The 20,262-nt window shown below is 49.8% G+C and overlaps 1 protein-coding gene and 1 non-coding gene across 2 annotated transcripts in view; both read right to left on the bottom strand.

Moving 5' to 3' along the window:
- Positions 1 to 20,262, bottom strand: part of SH3RF3 (SH3 domain containing ring finger 3) — a 122,422-nt gene that overhangs the window by 87,909 nt on the left and 14,251 nt on the right. Inside the window, exon 3 of the mRNA XM_039911207.1 lies at positions 13,090 to 13,185. Within this exon, the coding sequence (XP_039767141.1) occupies positions 13,090 to 13,134 (45 nt within the window). The 5' untranslated portion in view covers positions 13,135 to 13,185. The remainder of the gene's footprint in view (positions 1 to 13,089; positions 13,186 to 20,262) is intronic.
- LOC114809390 lies at positions 9,740 to 9,846 on the bottom strand. The gene has a single exon (XR_003757177.1). It is a non-coding gene; the product is annotated as a U6 spliceosomal RNA (small nuclear RNA).

Raw genomic sequence — 20,262 nt, 5'->3', positions numbered from 1 at the left:
AGACAAATGAGAAGTGAAGTGACTTGGCCAAGGTCATGCAGAAGACAAGAGCCAGGATTAGAACCCAGGTCCTCCAACTCCCAGTTCTGGGCCCTTTCCACGAGGCCACAGAGCTTCTCTAATGATGGTGATTACCTCTAGACTGTAAACTCACTGTGGGCAGGGAACGTGTCTACCAACTCTGTTACATTGTTACAGTGTACTCTCCGAAGCTCTTAAGAATAATAATAATAATGTTGGTATTTGTTAAGCACTTAAATGTGTCAAGCACTGCTCTAAGCACTGGGACAGATACAAGGTCATCAGGTTGTGTCCACCGTGGGGCTCACAGCCTTAATCCCCATTTTACAGATGAGGTCACTAAGGCACAGAGAAGTTAAGTGACTTGCCCAAGGTCACACAGCTGATAATATAGTGACCTGAGCTCTATAAATACAAATAAATACATCATCATCAATCAATCCACTGGTGAGAGTGCTCAGATTGAAAGGCGTTGGCTCTATGTATCAGGGGCTCCAGTGTCAGATCTGCCTCCTGTGTGACATCAGGCTGGATGCTTAACTACTCTGTGCTTCTGAAAAGTAGGGGTAAAGACAACTGCCTCTCATCACCTCACGTGGCTATTGGAGGATCGATCCAATCAATCAATCAGTCAATCGTAATTACTGAGCACTGACCGTGTGCCAAGCCCTGTCCTAAGCATTTGGGAGAGTACAATATAACAGAGTCGGTAGACACGTTCCCCGCCTTCAACAAGCCGAAAAGGTGACATTTGTTAAGCGCTTACTATGTGCCGAGTACTATATTAAGCACTGGGTAGAGAGAAAAATAGCAGGATGGACACAGTCCCTGTTCCACATAGGGCTCACAGTCTTCATCCCCATTTTACAGATGAGGAAGCTGAGGCCCAGAGAAGTGAAGTGACTTGCCGAAGGTCACACAGGAGACAAGTGGCGGAGGCAGGATTAGAACCCAGGTTCTTCTGACTCCCAGGCCTCAGTTCTATCCACTAGGTCACGGGAAGATCAGAACTGATTAAGGCTCTAAGCTTTCGGCACGTCCTCCAATCTCAGATTCGGCTGGAAGAAGATTGGATCGTGTTTCCATTCCCCTGGACAGTCTGGAGGGTGGCACTCCAGGGAAAATGCACATACCCCTCCTCCCCCCCACCCACACAAGCGCTCAGTACAGTGCTCTGTACACAGTTAAGCGCTCAATAAAAATGATTGAATGACTGAACGCATGTTGATCATTGAAATTAAATAAAGGAGGAGCTTCTCCAACCCAGGGGCAATATTCATTCATTCAATCGTATTTATCGAGACTTCACTGTGCGCAGAGCACTGTACTAAGTGCTTGGGAGAGTCCAATACGATAATAAGCAGTGACATTCCCTGCCCACATTGAGCTCACAGTCTAGAATGGGCGAGATAGACTTCAGTACAAATAAATGAAATGATAGATATGTACATATAAGTGCTGTGGGGCTGGGAGTGGGGAAGAGAAAAGGGAGGAAGTCAGGAGTGGGAGTGGGAGATAGGAAAAGTGGGGCTCAGTCAGGGAAAGCCTCTTGGAGGAGATGAGATGGGACTTCAGGGATGGTTTGAAGGTGGGGCTCTGTGAGGTTTAGACCGTGAGCCCATCACCGGGCAGGGATCGTCTCTATCTGTTGCCGAATTGTACATTCCAAGCGCTTAGTACAGTGCTCTGCACATAGTAAGCGCTCAGTAAATCCTACTGGATGAATTGAATGAATGAATCTGAGGAGGGAGGGCGTTCCAGGCCAGAGGCAGGACGTGGGCTGGGGGTCGGCGGCGGGACAGGAGAGACTGAGGCAATAGGCAGTGAAGATAGCAAGGGAGAACACAGTCCAAACACAAAACTGTTTTCCTGCCTTTGTGGACTTGCTCAGAGGAGCCCAACTCTTAGAGATAGGAGGAGGCCAGTGCCAGCATTCTCATTTTTTAAAAAGGTATTTGTTAAGCACTTACTTTGTGGCGGGCACTGTACTAAGCACTGGGTACCTACAGGCGAATCAGGACAGACGCAGTCCAGGTCCCACGTAGGGCACATAGTCTGAATCCCCTTTTATAGATGAGGCCACTGAGGCACAGAGAAGTGAAGTGACTTGTCCAAGGTCACAGAGTAGATAGGTGTGATTCGAACACAGGTCATCCCCAGTGGCCCTTGAGCCTGGCCCTTTGTAAGCAGCCTTGATCCCCTTAATTTGCTCATTAGTGTCACCAAGAAAGCTGTGTGAAACGGGCTCTCAGGAGAGGTCCGGGCGGTTGCGTTTTTGGACATATCCATCTAGTAACAAGACAGTGTGCCCATGTTAGAGAAGATATCTTCCCTCGGATGCTTGGAGGTAAAATAAATGAGATTAATAATAATAATAATAATGTTGGTATTCGTTAAGCGCTTACTATGTGCAGAGCACTGTTCTAAGTGCTGGGGTAGACACAGGGGAATCAGGTTGTCCCACGTGAGGCTCACAGTCTTCAGCCCCATTTTACAGATGAGGTCACTGAGGCCCAGAGAAGTGAAGTGACTTGCCCACAGTCACACAGCTGACAAGTGGCAGAGCTGGGATTCGAACCCATGATCTCTGACTCCCAAGCACCTTGAGGGAAGAGATCCTTTCTATCAACTCCACTGCATTGTACTTTCTCTCAGATGATCGGTAAAGTGCTCTGTACACGGTAATTATTACTATTATTAAGTGCCGTCGAGTCGTTTCCGATTCATAGCGACTCCATGGCTATACTTTCTCCAGAACGTCCTGTCCTCTGCCATAATCCGCAACCTTTCGAACGGTCCTTCCGTTATCGTTGTTCTGGTCTCTTTCCGTCTAGCTGCCGGTCCCCCTCTTCCACGTTTTCCCCCTGACTTTTCCTAGCTTTAGTGTCTTCTCCGGAGAATTAGTCCTCCCGTCGATGTGCCCAAAATATGCTAAAGGCGAGTCATTTGGCCTTCCAAAGACCGCCTTGGTTTAATTTAATTTAATTTGGGGAAGCAGCGTGGCTCAGTGGAAAGAGGAGTCGGAGGTCATGGGTTCGACTCCCGGCTCTGCCGCTCGTCAGCTGTGGGACTGTGGGCGAGTCACTTCACTTCTCTGGGCCTCAGTTACCTCATCTGTAAGATGGGGATTAACTGTGAGCCTCACGTGGGACAACCTGATGACCCTGTATCCACCCCAGCGCTTAGAACAGTGCTCTGCACATAGTAAGTGCTTAACAAATACCAACGTTATTAATTTGCTCCAAAATCCACTCAACAAATGCCACTGATTGATTGATTGATTGATTGGAGGGACACTTTGCTCTGGGCTCCCGCATGAACCTGGGCTCGATCCACTGGAGCTGAAGCCAATGAACTGGATTATAGACTGGACTGCAGTTCCTCTAGACTACATGCACCTCGTGTCCATGGGATGTATCTACCAACCCTGTTTCACTGTACTGATATATTGGACTCTCCCAAGTGCTCTGTACAGGGCTCTGCACACAGTAAGCGCTCAATAAATACAATTGATTGATTGGCTGGAGTAGCGGCAGCTAGAGCTGATGGGAACCTGTGCTTCTACTGTCACTGGAGGCAGAAGAAATAACTTCTCTCTTCCCCTGCTCCGGCCACCGCTGCTTCCTTTTTAATAATAATAATTTGGGTATTTGTTAAGCGCTTGCTATGTGCCAAGCACTGTTCTAAGCACTGGGGTAGATACAAGGTAATCAGGTTGTCCCCCGTGGGGCTCACAGTCTTAATCCTCATTTTACAGGTGAGATAACAGGCACAAAGAAGTCGTGACTTGCTCAAAGTCACACAGCTAACAAGTGGCCGAGCGGGATTAGAAACCCATGACCTCTGACTTCCAAGCCCGGCTCTTTCCACTAAGCCACACGGTGTCTCTTTGCATGGCGTAGAGGATGGAGCACGGGCCTGGGTGTTGGAAGGTCATGGGTTCTAATCCAGGCTCTATCACATGTCTGTTGTGTGACCTTGGGCTAGTCACTTCGTTTCTCTCTGCCTCAGTTACCGCATCTGTAAAATGGGGATTAAAACTGTGAGCCTATGCAGGAAAGGGGCTGTGTCCAATCTTGTATCCACTCCAGGGCTTCATGAAGTCATGGCACAAAATAAAGGCTTAATAAATACCACTATTATTATAATTATTAGTCCCCTCGAGTAATCCCAGAGATCCCAGCAAGAAGCAGTTCGGCACCATGGAGAGGAAATGGTCTTGCAGAGAGTCATGGACCTGGAAGTCAAGTTCCTGGCCAAGTCACTTAAACCCTGTGATGCCTCCAGGGGTAAGATACTGCTCTCTCTCCCTCTTTCATTCATTCATTCATTCAATAGTATTTATTGAGCGCTTACTATGTGCAGAGCACTGTACTAAGCGCTTGGAATGTACAAGATGGCAACAGATAGAGACAGTCCCTGCCCTTTGACGGGTTTACAGGCTAATCGGGGACCCCTCTTAGATGGGGACCCCTCTGAGGGTCATATTGAGTTAGATCTGATTATCCAAAATTCATTCAATCTTATTTATTGAGCGCTTACTGTGTACAGAGCACTGTACTAAGCGCTTGGGAGAGTTCGATGCCACAATAAACGGACACAAAACCTGCCCACGACGAGTTTACAGTCTTACAGATATGTACATAAGGGCTGTGGGGGTGGGAGGGGGCCAGAGCAAAGAGAAAAAGTCAGGACGACGTAGAAGGGAGCGGGAGATGAGGAAAGGTGGGGCTCAGTCTGGGAAGGCCTCTTGGGAGAGCTGCGCTTCCAATGATAACAATAATAATAATAATAATAATAAAGGCATTTGTTAAGTGCTTACTATGTGCCAAACACTGTTCTAAGCACTGGGGTAGATACAAGTTTATCAGATTGTCCCACGTGGGACTCACAGTCTTAATCCCCATTTTATAGATGAGGTAACTGAGGTCCAGAGAAACGAATAGACTTGCCCTAAGTCACACAGCTGACAAGTGGGGGAGCCGGGATTAGAACCCAAGACCTCAGACTCCCAAGCCCGGCCTCTTTCCACTGAGCCGTGCTGCTGCTGCTAGTACCAGTATGATTACTAATACTATTAATTCTATTACTACTTCTAGAGCTACAACTCTACAACTGCTTCAAATAATAATAGTAATAACTGTGGTAACTGTTAAACATCTACTCTGTGCCAAGCACTGTTCTAAGTCCTGGGGTAGAAGAAACAAGGTAATCAGGTTGGACACAGTCCATGTCCCTCCTGGGAAGTGGGATTTCATCCTCATTTTACAGATGAGGTAACTGAGGCACAGAAAATTTAAGTGAGTCTCCCAAGGTCACACGGCAGACAAGAGCTGGGATTAGAACCCAGGTCTTCCGACCCCCAGGCCCGCGCCGTATCCACCAGGGCACGCTGCTTCCCACTGATTTATGGATTGATTGATCGATTGGATTCAGGACTGACTTGGTGGTGGAGAAAGCAGGAGCCAGTTGAGCCGGAAAGAGGTCGTAAATAGTATAAGACTGGGTTTATACTGGAAGGTCCAGGTTTCAACTGGTCTGCCCCCTTCATATGGATTTGGCACTAGACTCCTTTATATCCGGGACTGATCTTTTCAACCCTACTCTACTACAACTAGCTGAACGCTGCTGGCGAAAGTCTAAACACCAAGCCAACCTTGTTCCCTTTAAAATTATCCTTTCCCGCCTTAACTCTGCCCTCTCCTCTGCCAGGCAAAACTATTTTTCTTCCCTCATTGATGTCCACGCCCAACACCCCCATCAGCTGTTCCGGACATTTAACTACCTCCTCGGGTCCCCTGTTCCTCCCTCTCCTCCATCCCAACGATCTGGTCAACTGCTTCATGAGGAAAATTAACACCATCAGGTCTGAGCTCCCCAAAGTCACCCTTCCCCCTTCTCATCACCCCAGCTCTCAACCCCCTCCTCTACTTTCCCGTCCTTCCCAGCAGTATCTTCAGAGGAGATGTCCTCCCTCCTCGTAAGTGCCACCCCCTCCACATGGGCTTTGGACCCCATTCCTGCTCACCTTATAAAACCTATCGCCCCTTCCCTCCTCCCCTCCTTAACTTCCATCTTCAACCGCTCATTCTCCAGTGGCTTCTTCCCCTCTGCCTTCAAACATTCCCACGCCTCCCCCATCCAAAAAAACCCTCTCGACTCCACTGCTCCTTCCAGTTATCACCCTATCTCCCTCCGACCCTACCTTTCCCAACTCCTAGAACGAGTCGTCTGCACTCGCTGCTTCGAATTCCCAACTCCAACTCTCTCCTGGATCCCCTCCGATCTGGCTTCCGTCCCCTCCACTCCACCTCTCAAACTGCCCTCTCAAAGGTCACCCAGGACCTCCTTCTTGCCAAATCCAACGGCTCCTACTCTATCCTAATCCTCCTCGACCTCTCAGCTGCCTTTGATACTGTCGACTACCCTCTTCTCCTCGACACATTATCCAACCTTGGCTTCACTGACTCCATCCTCTCCTCGTTCTCCTCTTATCTCTCTGGCCGTTCATTCTCCTCCCCCTCCCATCCCCTAACTGTCGGGGTTCCTCAAGGGTCAGTTCTTAGCCCTTTTCTGTTCTCCATCTATACTCCCTCCCTTGGTGAACTCATTCGCTCCCACGGCTTCAACTATCATCGCTATGCAAACGACACCCAAAACTACATCTCCTCCCCTGTTCTCTCCCCCTCCCTCCAGGCTCGTATCTCCTCCTGCCTCCGGGCCGTCTCCACCTGGATGTCTGCCCGCCACCTAAAACTCAACATGTCTAAGACTGAGCTCCTCATCTTCCCTCCCAAACCCCGTCCTCTCCCTGACTTCCCCGTCACCGTGGACGGTACGACCATCCTTCCCGTCTCACGAGCCCACAAACTTGGTGCCATCCTTGACTCCACTCTCTCATTCACCCCACACGTCCAATCTGTCACCAAAAGCGGCCGGTCTCACCTTCACAACATCACCAAGATCCGCCCTTTCCTCTCCATCCAAACCGCTACCATGTTAGTATAATCATTCATCATATCCCGACTGAATTACGGCATCAGCCTCCTTTCCGATCTCCCATCCTCCTGTCTTTCCCCACTTCAGTCTATACTTCACTCCTCTGCCCGGATTATCTTTCTACAGAAACTCTCTGGGCACGTCACCCCTCCTCCTCAAAAATCTCCAGTGGTTGCCTATCAACCTTCGCATCAAACAAAAACTCCTCACTATTGCTTCAGAGCTCTCCATCCCCTGGCCCCCTCCTACCTCACCTCCCTTCTCCCCTTCTACAGCCCACCCCACACGCTCCGCTCCTCTGCCGCCGCTCACCTCCTCACTGGGCCTCGTTCTCTCCTGTCCCGCCGTCGACCCCTGGCCCACGTCCCACCTCTGACCTGGAATGCCCTCCCTCCTCACATCCACCGAACTCTCTTCCCCCTTTCAAAGCCCTACGGAGAGCTCACCTCCTCCAGGAGGCCTTCCGGGACTGAGCCCTCCTGTTCCTTTCATCCTCCTCCCCTCCCCATCGCCCCTACTCCCTCTCTCTGCTCTACTCCCTTCCTCTCCCCACAGCACTTGTGTATACATGTACATATTGATTATTCTATTTATTTTATTAATGATGTGCACATCTCTATAAATCTATTTATCTACTGTGGTGCTATTGATGCCTGTCTACTTGTTTTGTTCTGTTGTCTGTCTTCCCCTTTTAGACTTTGAGCCCAGCGTTGTTGGGTAGGGATTTTCTCTATCTGTTGCCAAACTGTACTTTCCAAGCACTTAGTACATTGCTCTGCACACAGTTAGCGCTCAATAAATACCGTCGAATGAATGAATGAATGCTATTATGACAAATACCCTCTACGACTACTACAACTAAGTCCCTTTTCCATTTTTCAAAGATCTGAACCCCTCTGAGCTAGAGGATTCATGTTTCTTCTTTGTCACCCCGCCTTGCTCCCTTTATTCACTCCTCCCCCACCAGCCCCACAGCACTTTTGTCCTTATCTATAATTTATTTTCTTATATTAATGTCTGTCTCCCACTCTAAACTGTAAGCTCATTGTGGGCAGGGGATGTGGCCGTTATATTCTTTTACTGTACTCTCCAAAGCACTTAGTACGGTTCTCTGCACGCGGTAAGCACTCAATCTCTGTGCCTCAGTTTCCTCATCTGTAAAATGGGGATTAAGACTGTGAGCCTCACGAGGGACAACCTGATTACCCTGTATCTACCCCAGCGCTTAGAACAGTGCTCTGCACACGGTAAGCGCTTAACAAATGCCAACATTATTATTATTAATAAATATCATTGATTGATTTATATCGTGAAAGGGATGGGTGAATTTTCTCCCCTTTCCTTCCACCATCTCCAAACTAACAGGCCCAAACTGTCCCCGGCAAATGGCACCCCAACTCGGTAAATGGCGATCAGACAGGGGTTTCTGTCATATCTTCAGGTCTCAGTTCTGGGCCAGTTTTCGGGTCAGGTTCATTTGCCCTTTGACCCCGTGTCCACAGGGTGGTCGACGGCAGGGGCTCGGGCTGGTCAAACTTGACGTGCTTCGCTAGCATAGCCCCCTAGAAAGAGCCCCTACTTGGGCTCTAGTCCTGGTTTCCTCATCTGTAAAATGAGGACTCCGTCTTCATTATTTTTTCCTGGTATTTGTTAATAATCATTCATTCATTCAATAGGATTTATTGAGCGCTTACTATGTGCAGAGCACTGTACTAAGCGCTTGGAATGTACAATAATAATGATAATAATGGTATTTTTTAAATGGTTTCTATGTTCTAAACACTGGGGTAGATACAAGGTGATCAGGTTGTCCCACGTGGGGCTCACAGTCTTAGTCCCCATTTTACAGAGGCGGTAACTGAGGCACAGAAAAGTTAAGCGACTTGCCCAAAGCCACACGGCTAATAAGTGGCAGCGCTGCGATTAGAACCCACATTCTTTGACTCCTAAGCCCCTGCTCTTTCCACTAAGCCATGCTGTTTCTCACGAGTGTTAAGTGTTTACTATGTGCCAGGCACTATACTAAAGGCTGGGATAGAGACAAGCTAATGAGGTTGGACCCAGTCCACGTCCCATGTGGGGCTCACAGTATTGATTCCCATTTTCAGATGAGGCACAGAAATGTGAAGTAACTTGACCAAGGTCACCCAGCAGAGAAGTGGTGGAGCTGGGATTAGAACCCAGGTCCTCTGACCCCCAGGTCTTTGTTTTCTCCACAAGGCTACACTGCTTCTCCCTCTGGGAGCCCTATGTGGGGCAGGGACTCTATATTCTCTTCTATCTACCCCTTTGCTTTATACAGCGTTTGGCAATCAATCAAGCGATCGATCAATGGTATTTATTGAGCATTTACTTTATACAGAGCGCTGTACTAAGCACTTGGGAGAGTACAATGCGACAAAGTTGATAAACGTGTTCCCTGCCCACAACGAGCAGAAGCAGCGTGGCTCAGTGGAAAGAGCACGGGCTTTGGAGTCAGAGGTCATGGGTTCGAATGCCGGCTCGGCCACTTGGCCGCTGTGCGACTGTGGGCAAGTCACTTCACTTCTCCGTGCCTCAGTTACCTCATCTGTAAAATGGGGATGAAGACTGTGAGCCCCACGTGGGACAACCTGATTCCCCTGTGTCTACCCCAGCGCTTAGAACAGTGCTCTGCACGTAGTAAGCGCTTAACAAATACCAACATCATTATTATTATTATTATTAACGAGCTTACAATCTAGAGAGAGTACGCTTCCCACATTTGTGTGTCATCCTTACTCTGGGGCCATTCTAATCTTTTCTGTATCATTCCAATTTTAGCACGTGTATTGCTATAACAAATTCATTGGCACCTATTAAGTGCTTAAGAAATAACACGATTATTATCAAAATGATTCGGTCTGCTTTTGGTTGGATAAGCGGCCTAGAAAAAGCCACATTTAACCGCCTCGGGTTATTTTACCTGTATAATGGGAATAATAACGCTCGCCTGACGGGGCTCTTGGCAGGAAAAGATGAGATAATGGGAAAATAAATCGTACCCTCCCAACTCAGTACCAGCTCCGGGTATTATTACTGTTAGTACACAACCCAGGCCCATGTACAAGCAGTGTGCAATAAAAACCACTTGATTGGTTAAAAGTGTTGCCCCGGTGAAGGTATTGAAGGCACAGGCCTCTTCCAGGAGGCCTTCCCTGACTAAGCCCCCCATTCATCTTCTTCCACTCCCTTCTGTGTCACCCTGACGTGCTCCCTTTGCTCATCCCCCCCCCCCCCCCCAGGCCTCACAGCACTTATGTATCTATCTGTCACTTATTTTTTTATATTAATGTCTATCTCCCCCCTCTAGACTATAAGCTCGTTGAGGGACTGTAAGCGCGATTGAATGAATGAATGAATGAGCTGCAGAGGGCAGGGACAGGAGAGAAGTTTGGCTTGGTATTAAACCCAGACCTCCACTACAATTCTGCTCATTTCTTTCAGTCCCAACCAAAGCCAGCTTGAAATTTTACATTTTGGAGCAGAAAAAGACCGTCCGGGCTTTGGAAACAGATGGATGGATTGTCCGGGTGAAATAGCAGAGAGAGCAGGGGATAGTCAGGGATGGCTGGGTCTTGCTGGACTCCAGGTTTTCAGGATTACTGGGGCAGAGAAAGAGGGGAAAGAGTCAGAGATGGCTAGTGGTTTGGGGAGCAAGGATGGCCTGTCTACCTGGCTCTTTCCTTTAGTCTGGAGCAATAAATCAACCAATCATATCTATTGAGCGCTTACTACGTACAAAGCTCTGTACTAAGAGCTTTGGAGAGGACAGTGCAACAATAAACAGACACGTTATCGGCCCACAGGGAACTTACAGTCTAGAGCACAGAGCGGAGGTTCCCAAGGGGCAAGAGGAAATGTTGATGGGGCAGATCTGCGGCTGGGAGAACCTGGATTTCTGCCTTCCAGGCTACAGCCTCGGGAAACAGAAGCAGCTTTAGAGGCTGCTGTGAAATCAAGGCCCTGGGAGCACGGTGCTTTCAGGCAGGGCAGCAAAAACTCAACGAAAACCTGGTCGATTCCCATAGAAGGCAGACCCAGGCTAGATTGTAAACTCCTCGAGGGCAGGGATTATATGTACTTACTCTACTGTACTCTCCCAAGTGCTTAGTACAAAGAAGCAGCATGGTCTGGTGGTCAGAGCATGGACCTGGGAGGCAGAGGACCTGGGGTCTAATCCCGGCTCTGCCACTTTTCTGGTGTGTGACTTGGGGCAAGTCACTTCACTTCTCTGTACCTCAATTCCCTCATCTACAGGCTTGTCGTGGACAAGGAATGTGTCTGATTACTATTATACCGTACTCTCCCAAGTCTTTAGTATAGTGTAAGTGCTCGATAAATATTATCGAATGAAGGAAGCAACGAATGGAAATCCATACCTGTTCTCCCTCCTACTTAGATTGTGAGCCCCACATGTATCTACCCCAGCGCTGAATACAGTGCTTGACATATAGAAAGCACTCAACCAGAACCACAGCTATTATTATTATCGTTACAGTGCTTGGCACCCAGCAAGTGTTCCTTAGATACCAGTGATTGACGGGTTGAGGAGGCTGTCTGGGGAGTTTGTCATCCATGCATGGATTCTCAGCCCCACGAGGCTCCCTCGACAAACTAGGGAGGATTTTGGGGTTCCAAACCAGAACCACGTGTCAAGCGGCAAGAAGCCCGGCGACCGGGAAATAAAATTCCATATCGCGTTTTGCTGCTCCAACTGTCCTTCTTTCTGCCCTAAGCCACTCTGGCTCGTCGTACCTATGGATCTCATCCTGCTTGCCTGCGTTCTCCACTCCCTCCTTCTCTGGATCGACAGTCCCGGTTCACCGATTGAATCCGCAGCCTTGGATCGGGGTCATTGGCCGGGCACGGGGACATCGCGGTGTGAGACGCTTCCCAAGAAATAGTCTCCCCTCCACAAAAGACACCCATCAACAACTTCACTGGGGGTGACGGCCCCCGCAACTTTTTGAACTGAATTCTAATCCCGGTCCTGCCACTCGACTGCTGGGTGACCTTGGGCAAGTTACTTCACTTCTCTGGACTTCAGTTACCTCATCTGTAAAATGGGCATTAAGACTGTGAGCCCTATGTGGGATACAACCTGATTAGTTTGTATCTACCAATCCAGAGGTGTGGTGCCCTCCAACCCCAAATGGGGGGATTCTCTTCCCTGCCCCCTGGAGTTCCAAAACCCGCTCTCCCCTAGGCCCAGCTCAACCCTGCCCCACCAGTCTCTCACCTTGCTACCCAGTGCTTAGAACAGTGCCCGGCACATAGTAAGCGTTTAACCAATACCATAAAATATCCAGAAACAAAAAAATGGACTCCCTGCTCTCTGACAAGACCACAGAGTTTCCAGTCAGGACTGAAAAGACCCCAACTTCCCTGCCAACTCTTTGAAGCCTGTGCCCCTCCCAGACCTCTAAAATCCCCACTTTTGGCCTCCATCTACATGAGGAAATCAGGCCCCCATGGCCAAAACCACCATATAACCCTGGCCACTTGACCCAGAGCCAATGGGTATCGACGAGGCCCAAGTGGGAGGTCGTTTCTTGCCACCTGCTCTGCCCTCCATTACAGAGCTCATGCCCTTCTTGGCCGACCCCACCCGCCGACGCCATTCAAGTTCCATCCCTCCTTCCCGGCTTCAGCGTGAAGGAGCCATTCCTGAACCCCGGCCCCGTCTCCCCGGAGTCTGGAGTGGGAAAATGGCGGCCACTTGTTAGATTGCTAGCACCTTGAGAGCAGCGATCATTTCTGCCTCCTCTATTATACTGTACTCTCCAGAGCGCTTAGCACGCTGCTCTGCCCACAGTAGGTGCCCAGTAAATACTATTGATTGATTGATCGCCTGATGCCTGCTGCAGTTGGAGCGAAATCAACCCGGCCCCGGCTTTGATCGCCGGATAATCTTGAAGGGTTTGAACCTGACATTCTCTCAGAAGGGAAAACTCCCAGGTTGCAGTCACCCAGCTCTGGATTAAGCAAATAGTAAAGGCCAAAGGGAGCAGAGGCAGGGTGGGAAGTGGCTCGCCGCTGGGATCTTACCTCGACATAGAGGAGAGGGAAAATTCCAATCTTGTCTCCCAGCATGCCTTCGGCCCAGTTATCATCCACTCTCCTGATCACTGTCAGAATTTCATCCTGACACAAGTACACACACACACAAACAGGAAGAGAGGCCGGTTAGATCAGCTGAAGCGAACAATAAAATGGTTTTAGAACTAGGCTCTCTTGCCATCGGGTTAATAATAATAATAATAATGTTGGTATTTGTTAAGCGCTTACTATGTGCAGAGCACTGTTCTAAGCGCTGGGGTAGACGCAGGGGAATCAGGTTGTCCCCCGTGGGGCTCACAGTCTTAATCCCCATTTGACAGATGAGGTCACTGAGGCACAGAGAAGTGAAGTGACTTGCCCACAGTCACACAGCTGACAAGTGGCAGAGCTGCTGGCCCACCTGGCTAAGGTCAACCATTTTGCTTTACACTGAAAACCCATCCTAACCTTACCCCTCCTCCCAACAGGGAAAAGCAGGGGAAGGGAGGCCGCATACGCTTTGATGCCGTGGAAGTAAAAGAAGGATCTATCATTGCATTCTGTGTGTTTTTCAATCACCTTGCCCCCTCCCACCTCACTTGGCTGCTATCCCACTACAACCCAGTCTGCCCATTCTGCTCTTCTAAAGCCAATCTACTCACTCTAACTCCATCTCATCTATCTCACCATTGGACCTTTCACCCACGCCCTACCTCTGGCCCAGAACACCCTCCCTCTTCATATCTGACGGACGATCCCGCCTCCGCCACTTGTCAGCCGTGTGACTGTGGGCAAGTCACTTCACTTCTCTGGGCCTCAGTTCCCTCATCTGTAAAATGGGGATGAAAACTGTGAGCCCCACGTGGGACAACCCGATCACCCTCTATCTACCCCAGCGCTTAGAACAGTGCTCGGCACATAGTAAGCGCTTAACAAATACTACTAACATGATCACGCTCCCCCGCTTCAAGGCAGGATTGAAGGTCCATCTCCTCCAAGAGGCCTTCCTTGACTAAATCCGCATTTCTCTTCTCCCACTCCCATCTGTGTCACCCTGATTTGCTTCCTTTATTCACCGCCCCCTCCCTTCAGCCCCACAGCACTCTGTACAGATCTGTAATTTATTTATTTATATTAATGTCCTTCTCCCCCTCTGAAGTGTAAGCTTGTTGTGGGCAGGGAATGTGTCTACCAAATTTATTATATTGTTAGATTTTGCTAGCCGTCAGTGCTTAGTAAACTGCTCTGCCCACAGTGAGCGCTCAATAAATATGATTGATTGAGTGATCAAGAAGCAGCATGGCCGACTGGAAAGACCACGGGGATGGGAGTTAGGCAATCTGGGTTCTAATCCTGCTTCTCTGCTGTGTGAACTTGGGCAAATCACTTCACTTCTCTGGGCCTCAGTTATCTCATCTGTAAAATGGGGATTAGGGCTGTGAGCACCGGTGGGACAGGGACTATGGCCAACCCGATTATCTTATATCTACCTTAGCACTTGGTACAGTGGCTGGCACACAGTAAGTGCTTGACACATAAAAGATAATTGGACATACCCATTCCCATGTGGGGCTCACAAAGGGACAGAATGGCTACTGAATCCCCATTTTACAGGTGAGGAAACTGAGGGACAGAGAAGCAAAGTGACTTGCCCATGGTCACCCAGCAAGCAAATGGAAGTGGCAGAATTAGAACCCACATCTATGGGTTCCCTGGCCATTGTGCTTCTCCTACTGAAAGGGGCCACTTCAAAGCCACCGGGCTTAGGGGTAGGATCTTAGGAGGAGGGAGATTGGGCTTTGAAAATGAAAGCCCTTAACATAAAGGTTTCCAGGGCTTGATCAGAGACAGAGAAGCAGTGTGGCCTAGTGGATGGAGCACAGGCCTGGGAGTCAGAAGGATCTGGGTTCTTGTGACCTTGGGCAAATCACTTCACTTCTCTGTCCCTTAGTTACCTCATCTGTAAAATGGTGATGAAGACTGTAAATCCTTGCGGGACACGGACTGTGTCCAACCCGATTAGCTTGTATCTACCCTAGCACTTAGAATGGTGCCTGGCACGTGGTAAGCACTTAATAATAATAATAATAATGATAATGGTATTGATTAAACGCTTACTACGCACCAGGCACTGTACTAAGTGGTGGGGTGGATACAAGCAAATTGAGTTGAACTAAGTCCTTGTCCCAAGGGGGAGCAGACATTCTCAATCCCCATTTTCCAGATGAGGTAACTGAGGCCTAGAGAAGTGAAGTGACTTGCCCAAAGGCACACAGCAGACAAGTGGCAGAGCCGGGATTAGAACCTATGACTTTCTGATTCCCAGGCCCATGCTCTATCCACTGTGCCATGCCGCTTCTCACTGCGCCATGCCGCTTCTCAAATACTAAACAGAAACTAAACTCATACTAAACTAAACAAAATGGAGAAGCAGCACGGTTCAGTGGAAAGAGCACGGGTTTAGGAGTCAGAGGTCGTGGGCTCTAATCCCGGCTCCGCCATCCGTCAGCTGTGTGACTTTGGGCAAGTCCCTTGACTTCTCGGTGCCTCAGTGACCTCATCTGTAAAATGGGGATGAAGACTGTGAGCCTCAAGTGGAACTGATTACCCTGTATCTACCCCAGCGCTAACTTAACAAATACCGACATTATTATTATTAAACAAATACCATAAAATACCACACTGTAATACTTCACACGTAACAAATACCACAGAAAAGGATAGGTGAGCTAAAGCCCAGATTGTCCAGGATTAAACTAGATGACTTCACTAGGGATGATGTGGGACAGAAATCCCCGCTCCCTCGACCATTACCACCCAGTTGGATTCTGGTTCAGCCGCACCTCAAGTTCCCCAATGCCATGAGGAGAAAATGAGCGGGCCCCGTCCTGGAGGCGGAAGTCCGAGAGTTTACACTGAACATGGGCAGCTGGTGTCAGCGGGCACTGGGCTGGGCAGTTTGGCCAACATAGTCCCAACTAATTAGAAAAGCAGCCTGGCCTAGAGCACAGGGCTGGTAGATGGATGATAATAATGATAATGATGGTATTTGTTAAGCGCTATTATGTGTCAGTTATGTGTAGTCCAAAGCACTAGGGTAAATGCCAGGTCATCGGGTTATCCCACGGTCTTAGTCCCCATTTTCCAGATGAGGTGACTGTGGCGCAGAGAAGTTAAGTGACTTGCCCAAAGTCACACGGCTGACAAGTGACAGAGACGGGATTAGAACCCACATCCTCTGACTCGCAAGCCTGTGCTCTTTCCACTTCTAAGCCACGCGTTCTAATTCCAGCTCCACCTCCTGTCTGCTGGGTGACCTTGGGCAAATCACTTCACTCCTCTGTCCCTCAGTCACCTCATATGTAAAATGGCGATTAAGACTCTGAGCCCGATGTGAGACAGGGACTGCGTCCAACTCAATTTGCTTTTATTCCCCCCCGGCACTTAGTGCAGTGCCCGGCACGGAGTAAACACTTAAAAAAATACCACTTCTCTGTAAAATGGGGATTAAGATTATGAGCCCCATGTGGAACATGGACTGTTTCCGACTTCCTTATAATAATAACGTTGGTATTTGTTAAGCGCTTACTATGTGCAGAGCACTGTTCTAAGCGCTGGGGTAGATACAGGGTAATCAGGTTGTCCCACGTGAGGCTCACAGTCTTAATCCCCATTTCACAGATGAGGTAACTGAGGCCCAGAGAAGTGAAGTGACTCGCCCACAGTCACACAGCTGCCGAGTGGCCGAGCCGGGAGTCGAACCCATGACCTCTGACTCCCAAGCCCAGGCTCTTTCCACCGAGCCACGCCGCTTCCCCAATCTTGTATCCACTCCATCGTTTACCCCATCTACCCCCCGGCACGTAGTAAGCATTTAATAAATAGCATTAAAAGAAAAATCGGCGAAGAATTTTGTCTATTTTTCACGTCTAAGACGGCCTGGCGAATTTGACTTCCAGGCTGACGGAGTATCCCGGATTTGACGTCCCACTTCCACTGTGATTGGCAGTCGGGCGACATCCCCTCACGCATCCCTCCATCCCCCTCGCTTCCAGGCTAACCCTCACACGGTCCTCTCCCCTAGCAGCCTGGCACGGGTTGACCGGGGCAGGGCGGGAAAGGGAAAAAGAAGGGGAATCATCTCCCGAACCCCCTCCCCATCCCGGCCAGTTCCTGTCCCCATGGCGATCCTGGGAACTGTGGGCTGCGAGCCAGGGAAGGAACAGGTAATGGTGACAAAGCAAGCTTTACAAACGAGCGACAGCCTGAGAGCCAAGAAGGATGCGGAATGATAATGATTGTGGTATTTGTTAATAATAATGTTAGCATTTGTTAAGCGCTTACTATGCGCAGCGCACTGTTCTAAGCACTGGGGTAGACACAGGGGAATCAGGTTGTCCCACGTGAGGCTCACAGTTGATCCCCATTTTACAGATGAGGGAACTGAGGCACAGAGAAGTGAAGTGACTTGCCCCCAGTCACACAGCTGCCAAGTGGCAGAGCCGGGATTCGAACCCATGAACTCTGACTCCCAAGCCCGGACTCTTTCCACTGAGCCACGCTGCTTCTCTGTGCTAAGCACTGTCCTGAGCAGTGGGGCACCTACGAGATAAAGTTCGACGGAGTCGCCGTTCCAAATGGGGTTCGCAGTTTAAGTGGGAGAGAGAATTAATGAAATACGGTATTTATTAAGCACTCACTATGTGCCGAGCACTGTTCTAAGCGCTGGGGCGGATACAAGGTAATCAGGTTGCCCCACGTGGGGCTCACAGTTTTAATCCCCATTTTACAGATGAGGTAATTGAGGCACAGAGAGGTTAAGTGACTCGCCCAAGGTCACACAGCAGACAAGAGAGAAGCAGCGTGGCTTAGTGGAAAGAGCACGGGCTGGGGAGTCAGAGGCCGTGGGTTCTAATCCCGACTCTGCCACTCGTCAGCCGTGTGACTTTGGGCTAGTCACTTCACTGTGCCTCAGTTACCTCATCAGGAAAATGGGGATTAAGAGTGTGAGCCCCACGTGGGACAACCTGAGAACCCCGTATCGACCCCAGCGCTTAGAACAGAGCTTGGCGCATAGGAAGCGCTTAACCAATACCATCATCATTATTAACAGGTACTGAACTCCCATTTCACAGTGAGGAAAATGAAGTCCAGCAAAGTCCAAGGTCACGGAGCGGGCAAGTGGCGGAGAGAGGATTAGGACCCTGGTTCTCTGACTCCCAGAGGAGTGGAAGCCCGGGGGAGACTGAGGAATGGGTGCCCATGGAAACAGGGGGAAGAGCCGGAGTTGGCGGGGGGGCTCGAGCAGTCCCCGTGCAACGTGACACCACGTTAATCCTCTTCGACCTCCAAGTCAATTTCTCCAAGCTTCCACGGGCTCCGCTTCCCCGGCCCAAAGATCCACGGTCCTCCCAGTGAGCCGATCCGAGACCCCCTGCTCTTTCTGCCCCCCAACGGGATGGACGGAGGACAGCTGATGGATGCTCTAAGGGGAAAAGCCACATCCACCGGCAGGCCACGGCGGAACAATCAGCCACTGAAAGGCAGGCCCCTGTTAGAACAGGAGGAGAACGCAAATATCGGGATGCAAAATCTCCCTAGCGGTAAATCCCCAGATACAAGCAGGAGTGTAAACCCAGCCGGCTTCGTCGTTGAAACCTGGGGGCTACGTGCGGGCCCGGTAACCTCCCTCACTCCTTGAGAAAAGCCAAACACGAACAAGCCTCCGTGGACCAAGCGGGAGCAGATGGGGAGAGGGAAAACGAGAGGTGCGGGCGAGCGGCCGGGGGGGGGGGGGGGAGATGGGAAGACAGACGGGCCGTCAATGAGGTAGGGGCACCGGGGGGGCTGTTGCAGATGGCGGGCGCGGCGGAGAAGACGCCTCCGATGCAGCACGGGTGCCGTCGCGCGAAGGGTCAGGAAGGCGGCAGGTGACGGATGAGGAGAGGAGAGTGTGAGGGCGGGGGAGGGAGTGTGATAGAAGGCAGAGTGAGAGAAACAAAGGGAAAGGGAAAGACAGAGATGAATGAAGAGACACGGAGAGACACAGATGGAGTTGGAGAGAGAGCGAAAGAGAGGAACGGAGAAACCGAGAGACGGATACGGAGGCCGAAAAGGCGGGCGAGGGCAGGAGGGACTTGGACACAGACAGAAAGACGGGCAGAGGGGAAGGGGTTCATCCAGTCGGGGGAGAACGTGTGAGAGGGAAGTAGAAGCGGCTGACGACGAGAGCCACAGCTGTCTCACTTTGAATTGATTTCCTTGTTTCCACCCCCTCCCCCCCCCAGAGCCCCACTGGAATGTCCAAGTTCCAAGGAGACCTGCCAGACCAATTCCGAGTAGCTTTAGTAATAGTAGCGACGGCAGCTAAGCGCTTAGTGCAGTGCTCCGCACACAGGGCTCACTAAATACGATTGAATAATAATAATCTGAATAGGAGGAGTAGCAGAGTAGTAGACGGAATGATAGAAGTCGTAGTAATAGCAAAAGTAGAAATACTAATATTATTACGGTATTTGTTAAGCCCTTACTATGTGCTAAGCACTGTACTAAGTACTGGGATGGTTACAAGCAAATCAGGTTGGTCACGGTCCCTTGTCCCATGTGGGCCTCACAGTCTCCATCCCCATTTTGCAGATGAAGCCACTGAGGCACAAAGAAGTGAAGTGACTTGACCGGCGTTTCGCAGCAGAAGAGTGGCAGAGCCGGGATCAGAACCGGGGTCCTTCTGACTCCCGGGCCCTATCCTCTCTATCCACTATGCCACGCTGCTTCTTTATTAATAATAATAATGATGATGACGATGGTGTTCGTTAAGTGCTTACTATGTGCCAAGCACCGTTCAAAGCACTGGGCTAGATACAGTAATCGGGTTGTCCCACCTGGGGCTCACAGGCTTAATCCCCGTTTGACATATGAGGAGACTGAGGCACCGAGAAGTTAGATGTCTTGCCCAAAGTCACACAGCTGACAAGTGGTAGAGCGGGGAATTAGAACCCATGACCTCTGACTCTCAAGCCCAGGCTCTTTCCACTAAGTCACACAGTGGCAGTAGGAATGGTATTTATTAAGCGCTACCTTGTGCTGCTGGGAGACGATCCACAGGTGGGAATCAAACACGGTCTCTATCTCTCAGGAGGTACACAATCTAATAATAATAATAATTATGGCATTTGTTAAGCG

The sequence above is a fragment of the Ornithorhynchus anatinus genome, chromosome 2 (genome assembly GCF_004115215.2).
Source record: "Ornithorhynchus anatinus isolate Pmale09 chromosome 2, mOrnAna1.pri.v4, whole genome shotgun sequence".
NCBI classification, from domain to species: Eukaryota; Metazoa; Chordata; class Mammalia; order Monotremata; family Ornithorhynchidae; genus Ornithorhynchus; species Ornithorhynchus anatinus.
The sequence above is the reverse complement of the archived record's forward strand: the minus strand, read 5'-3'. Positions and strand labels throughout refer to the sequence as shown.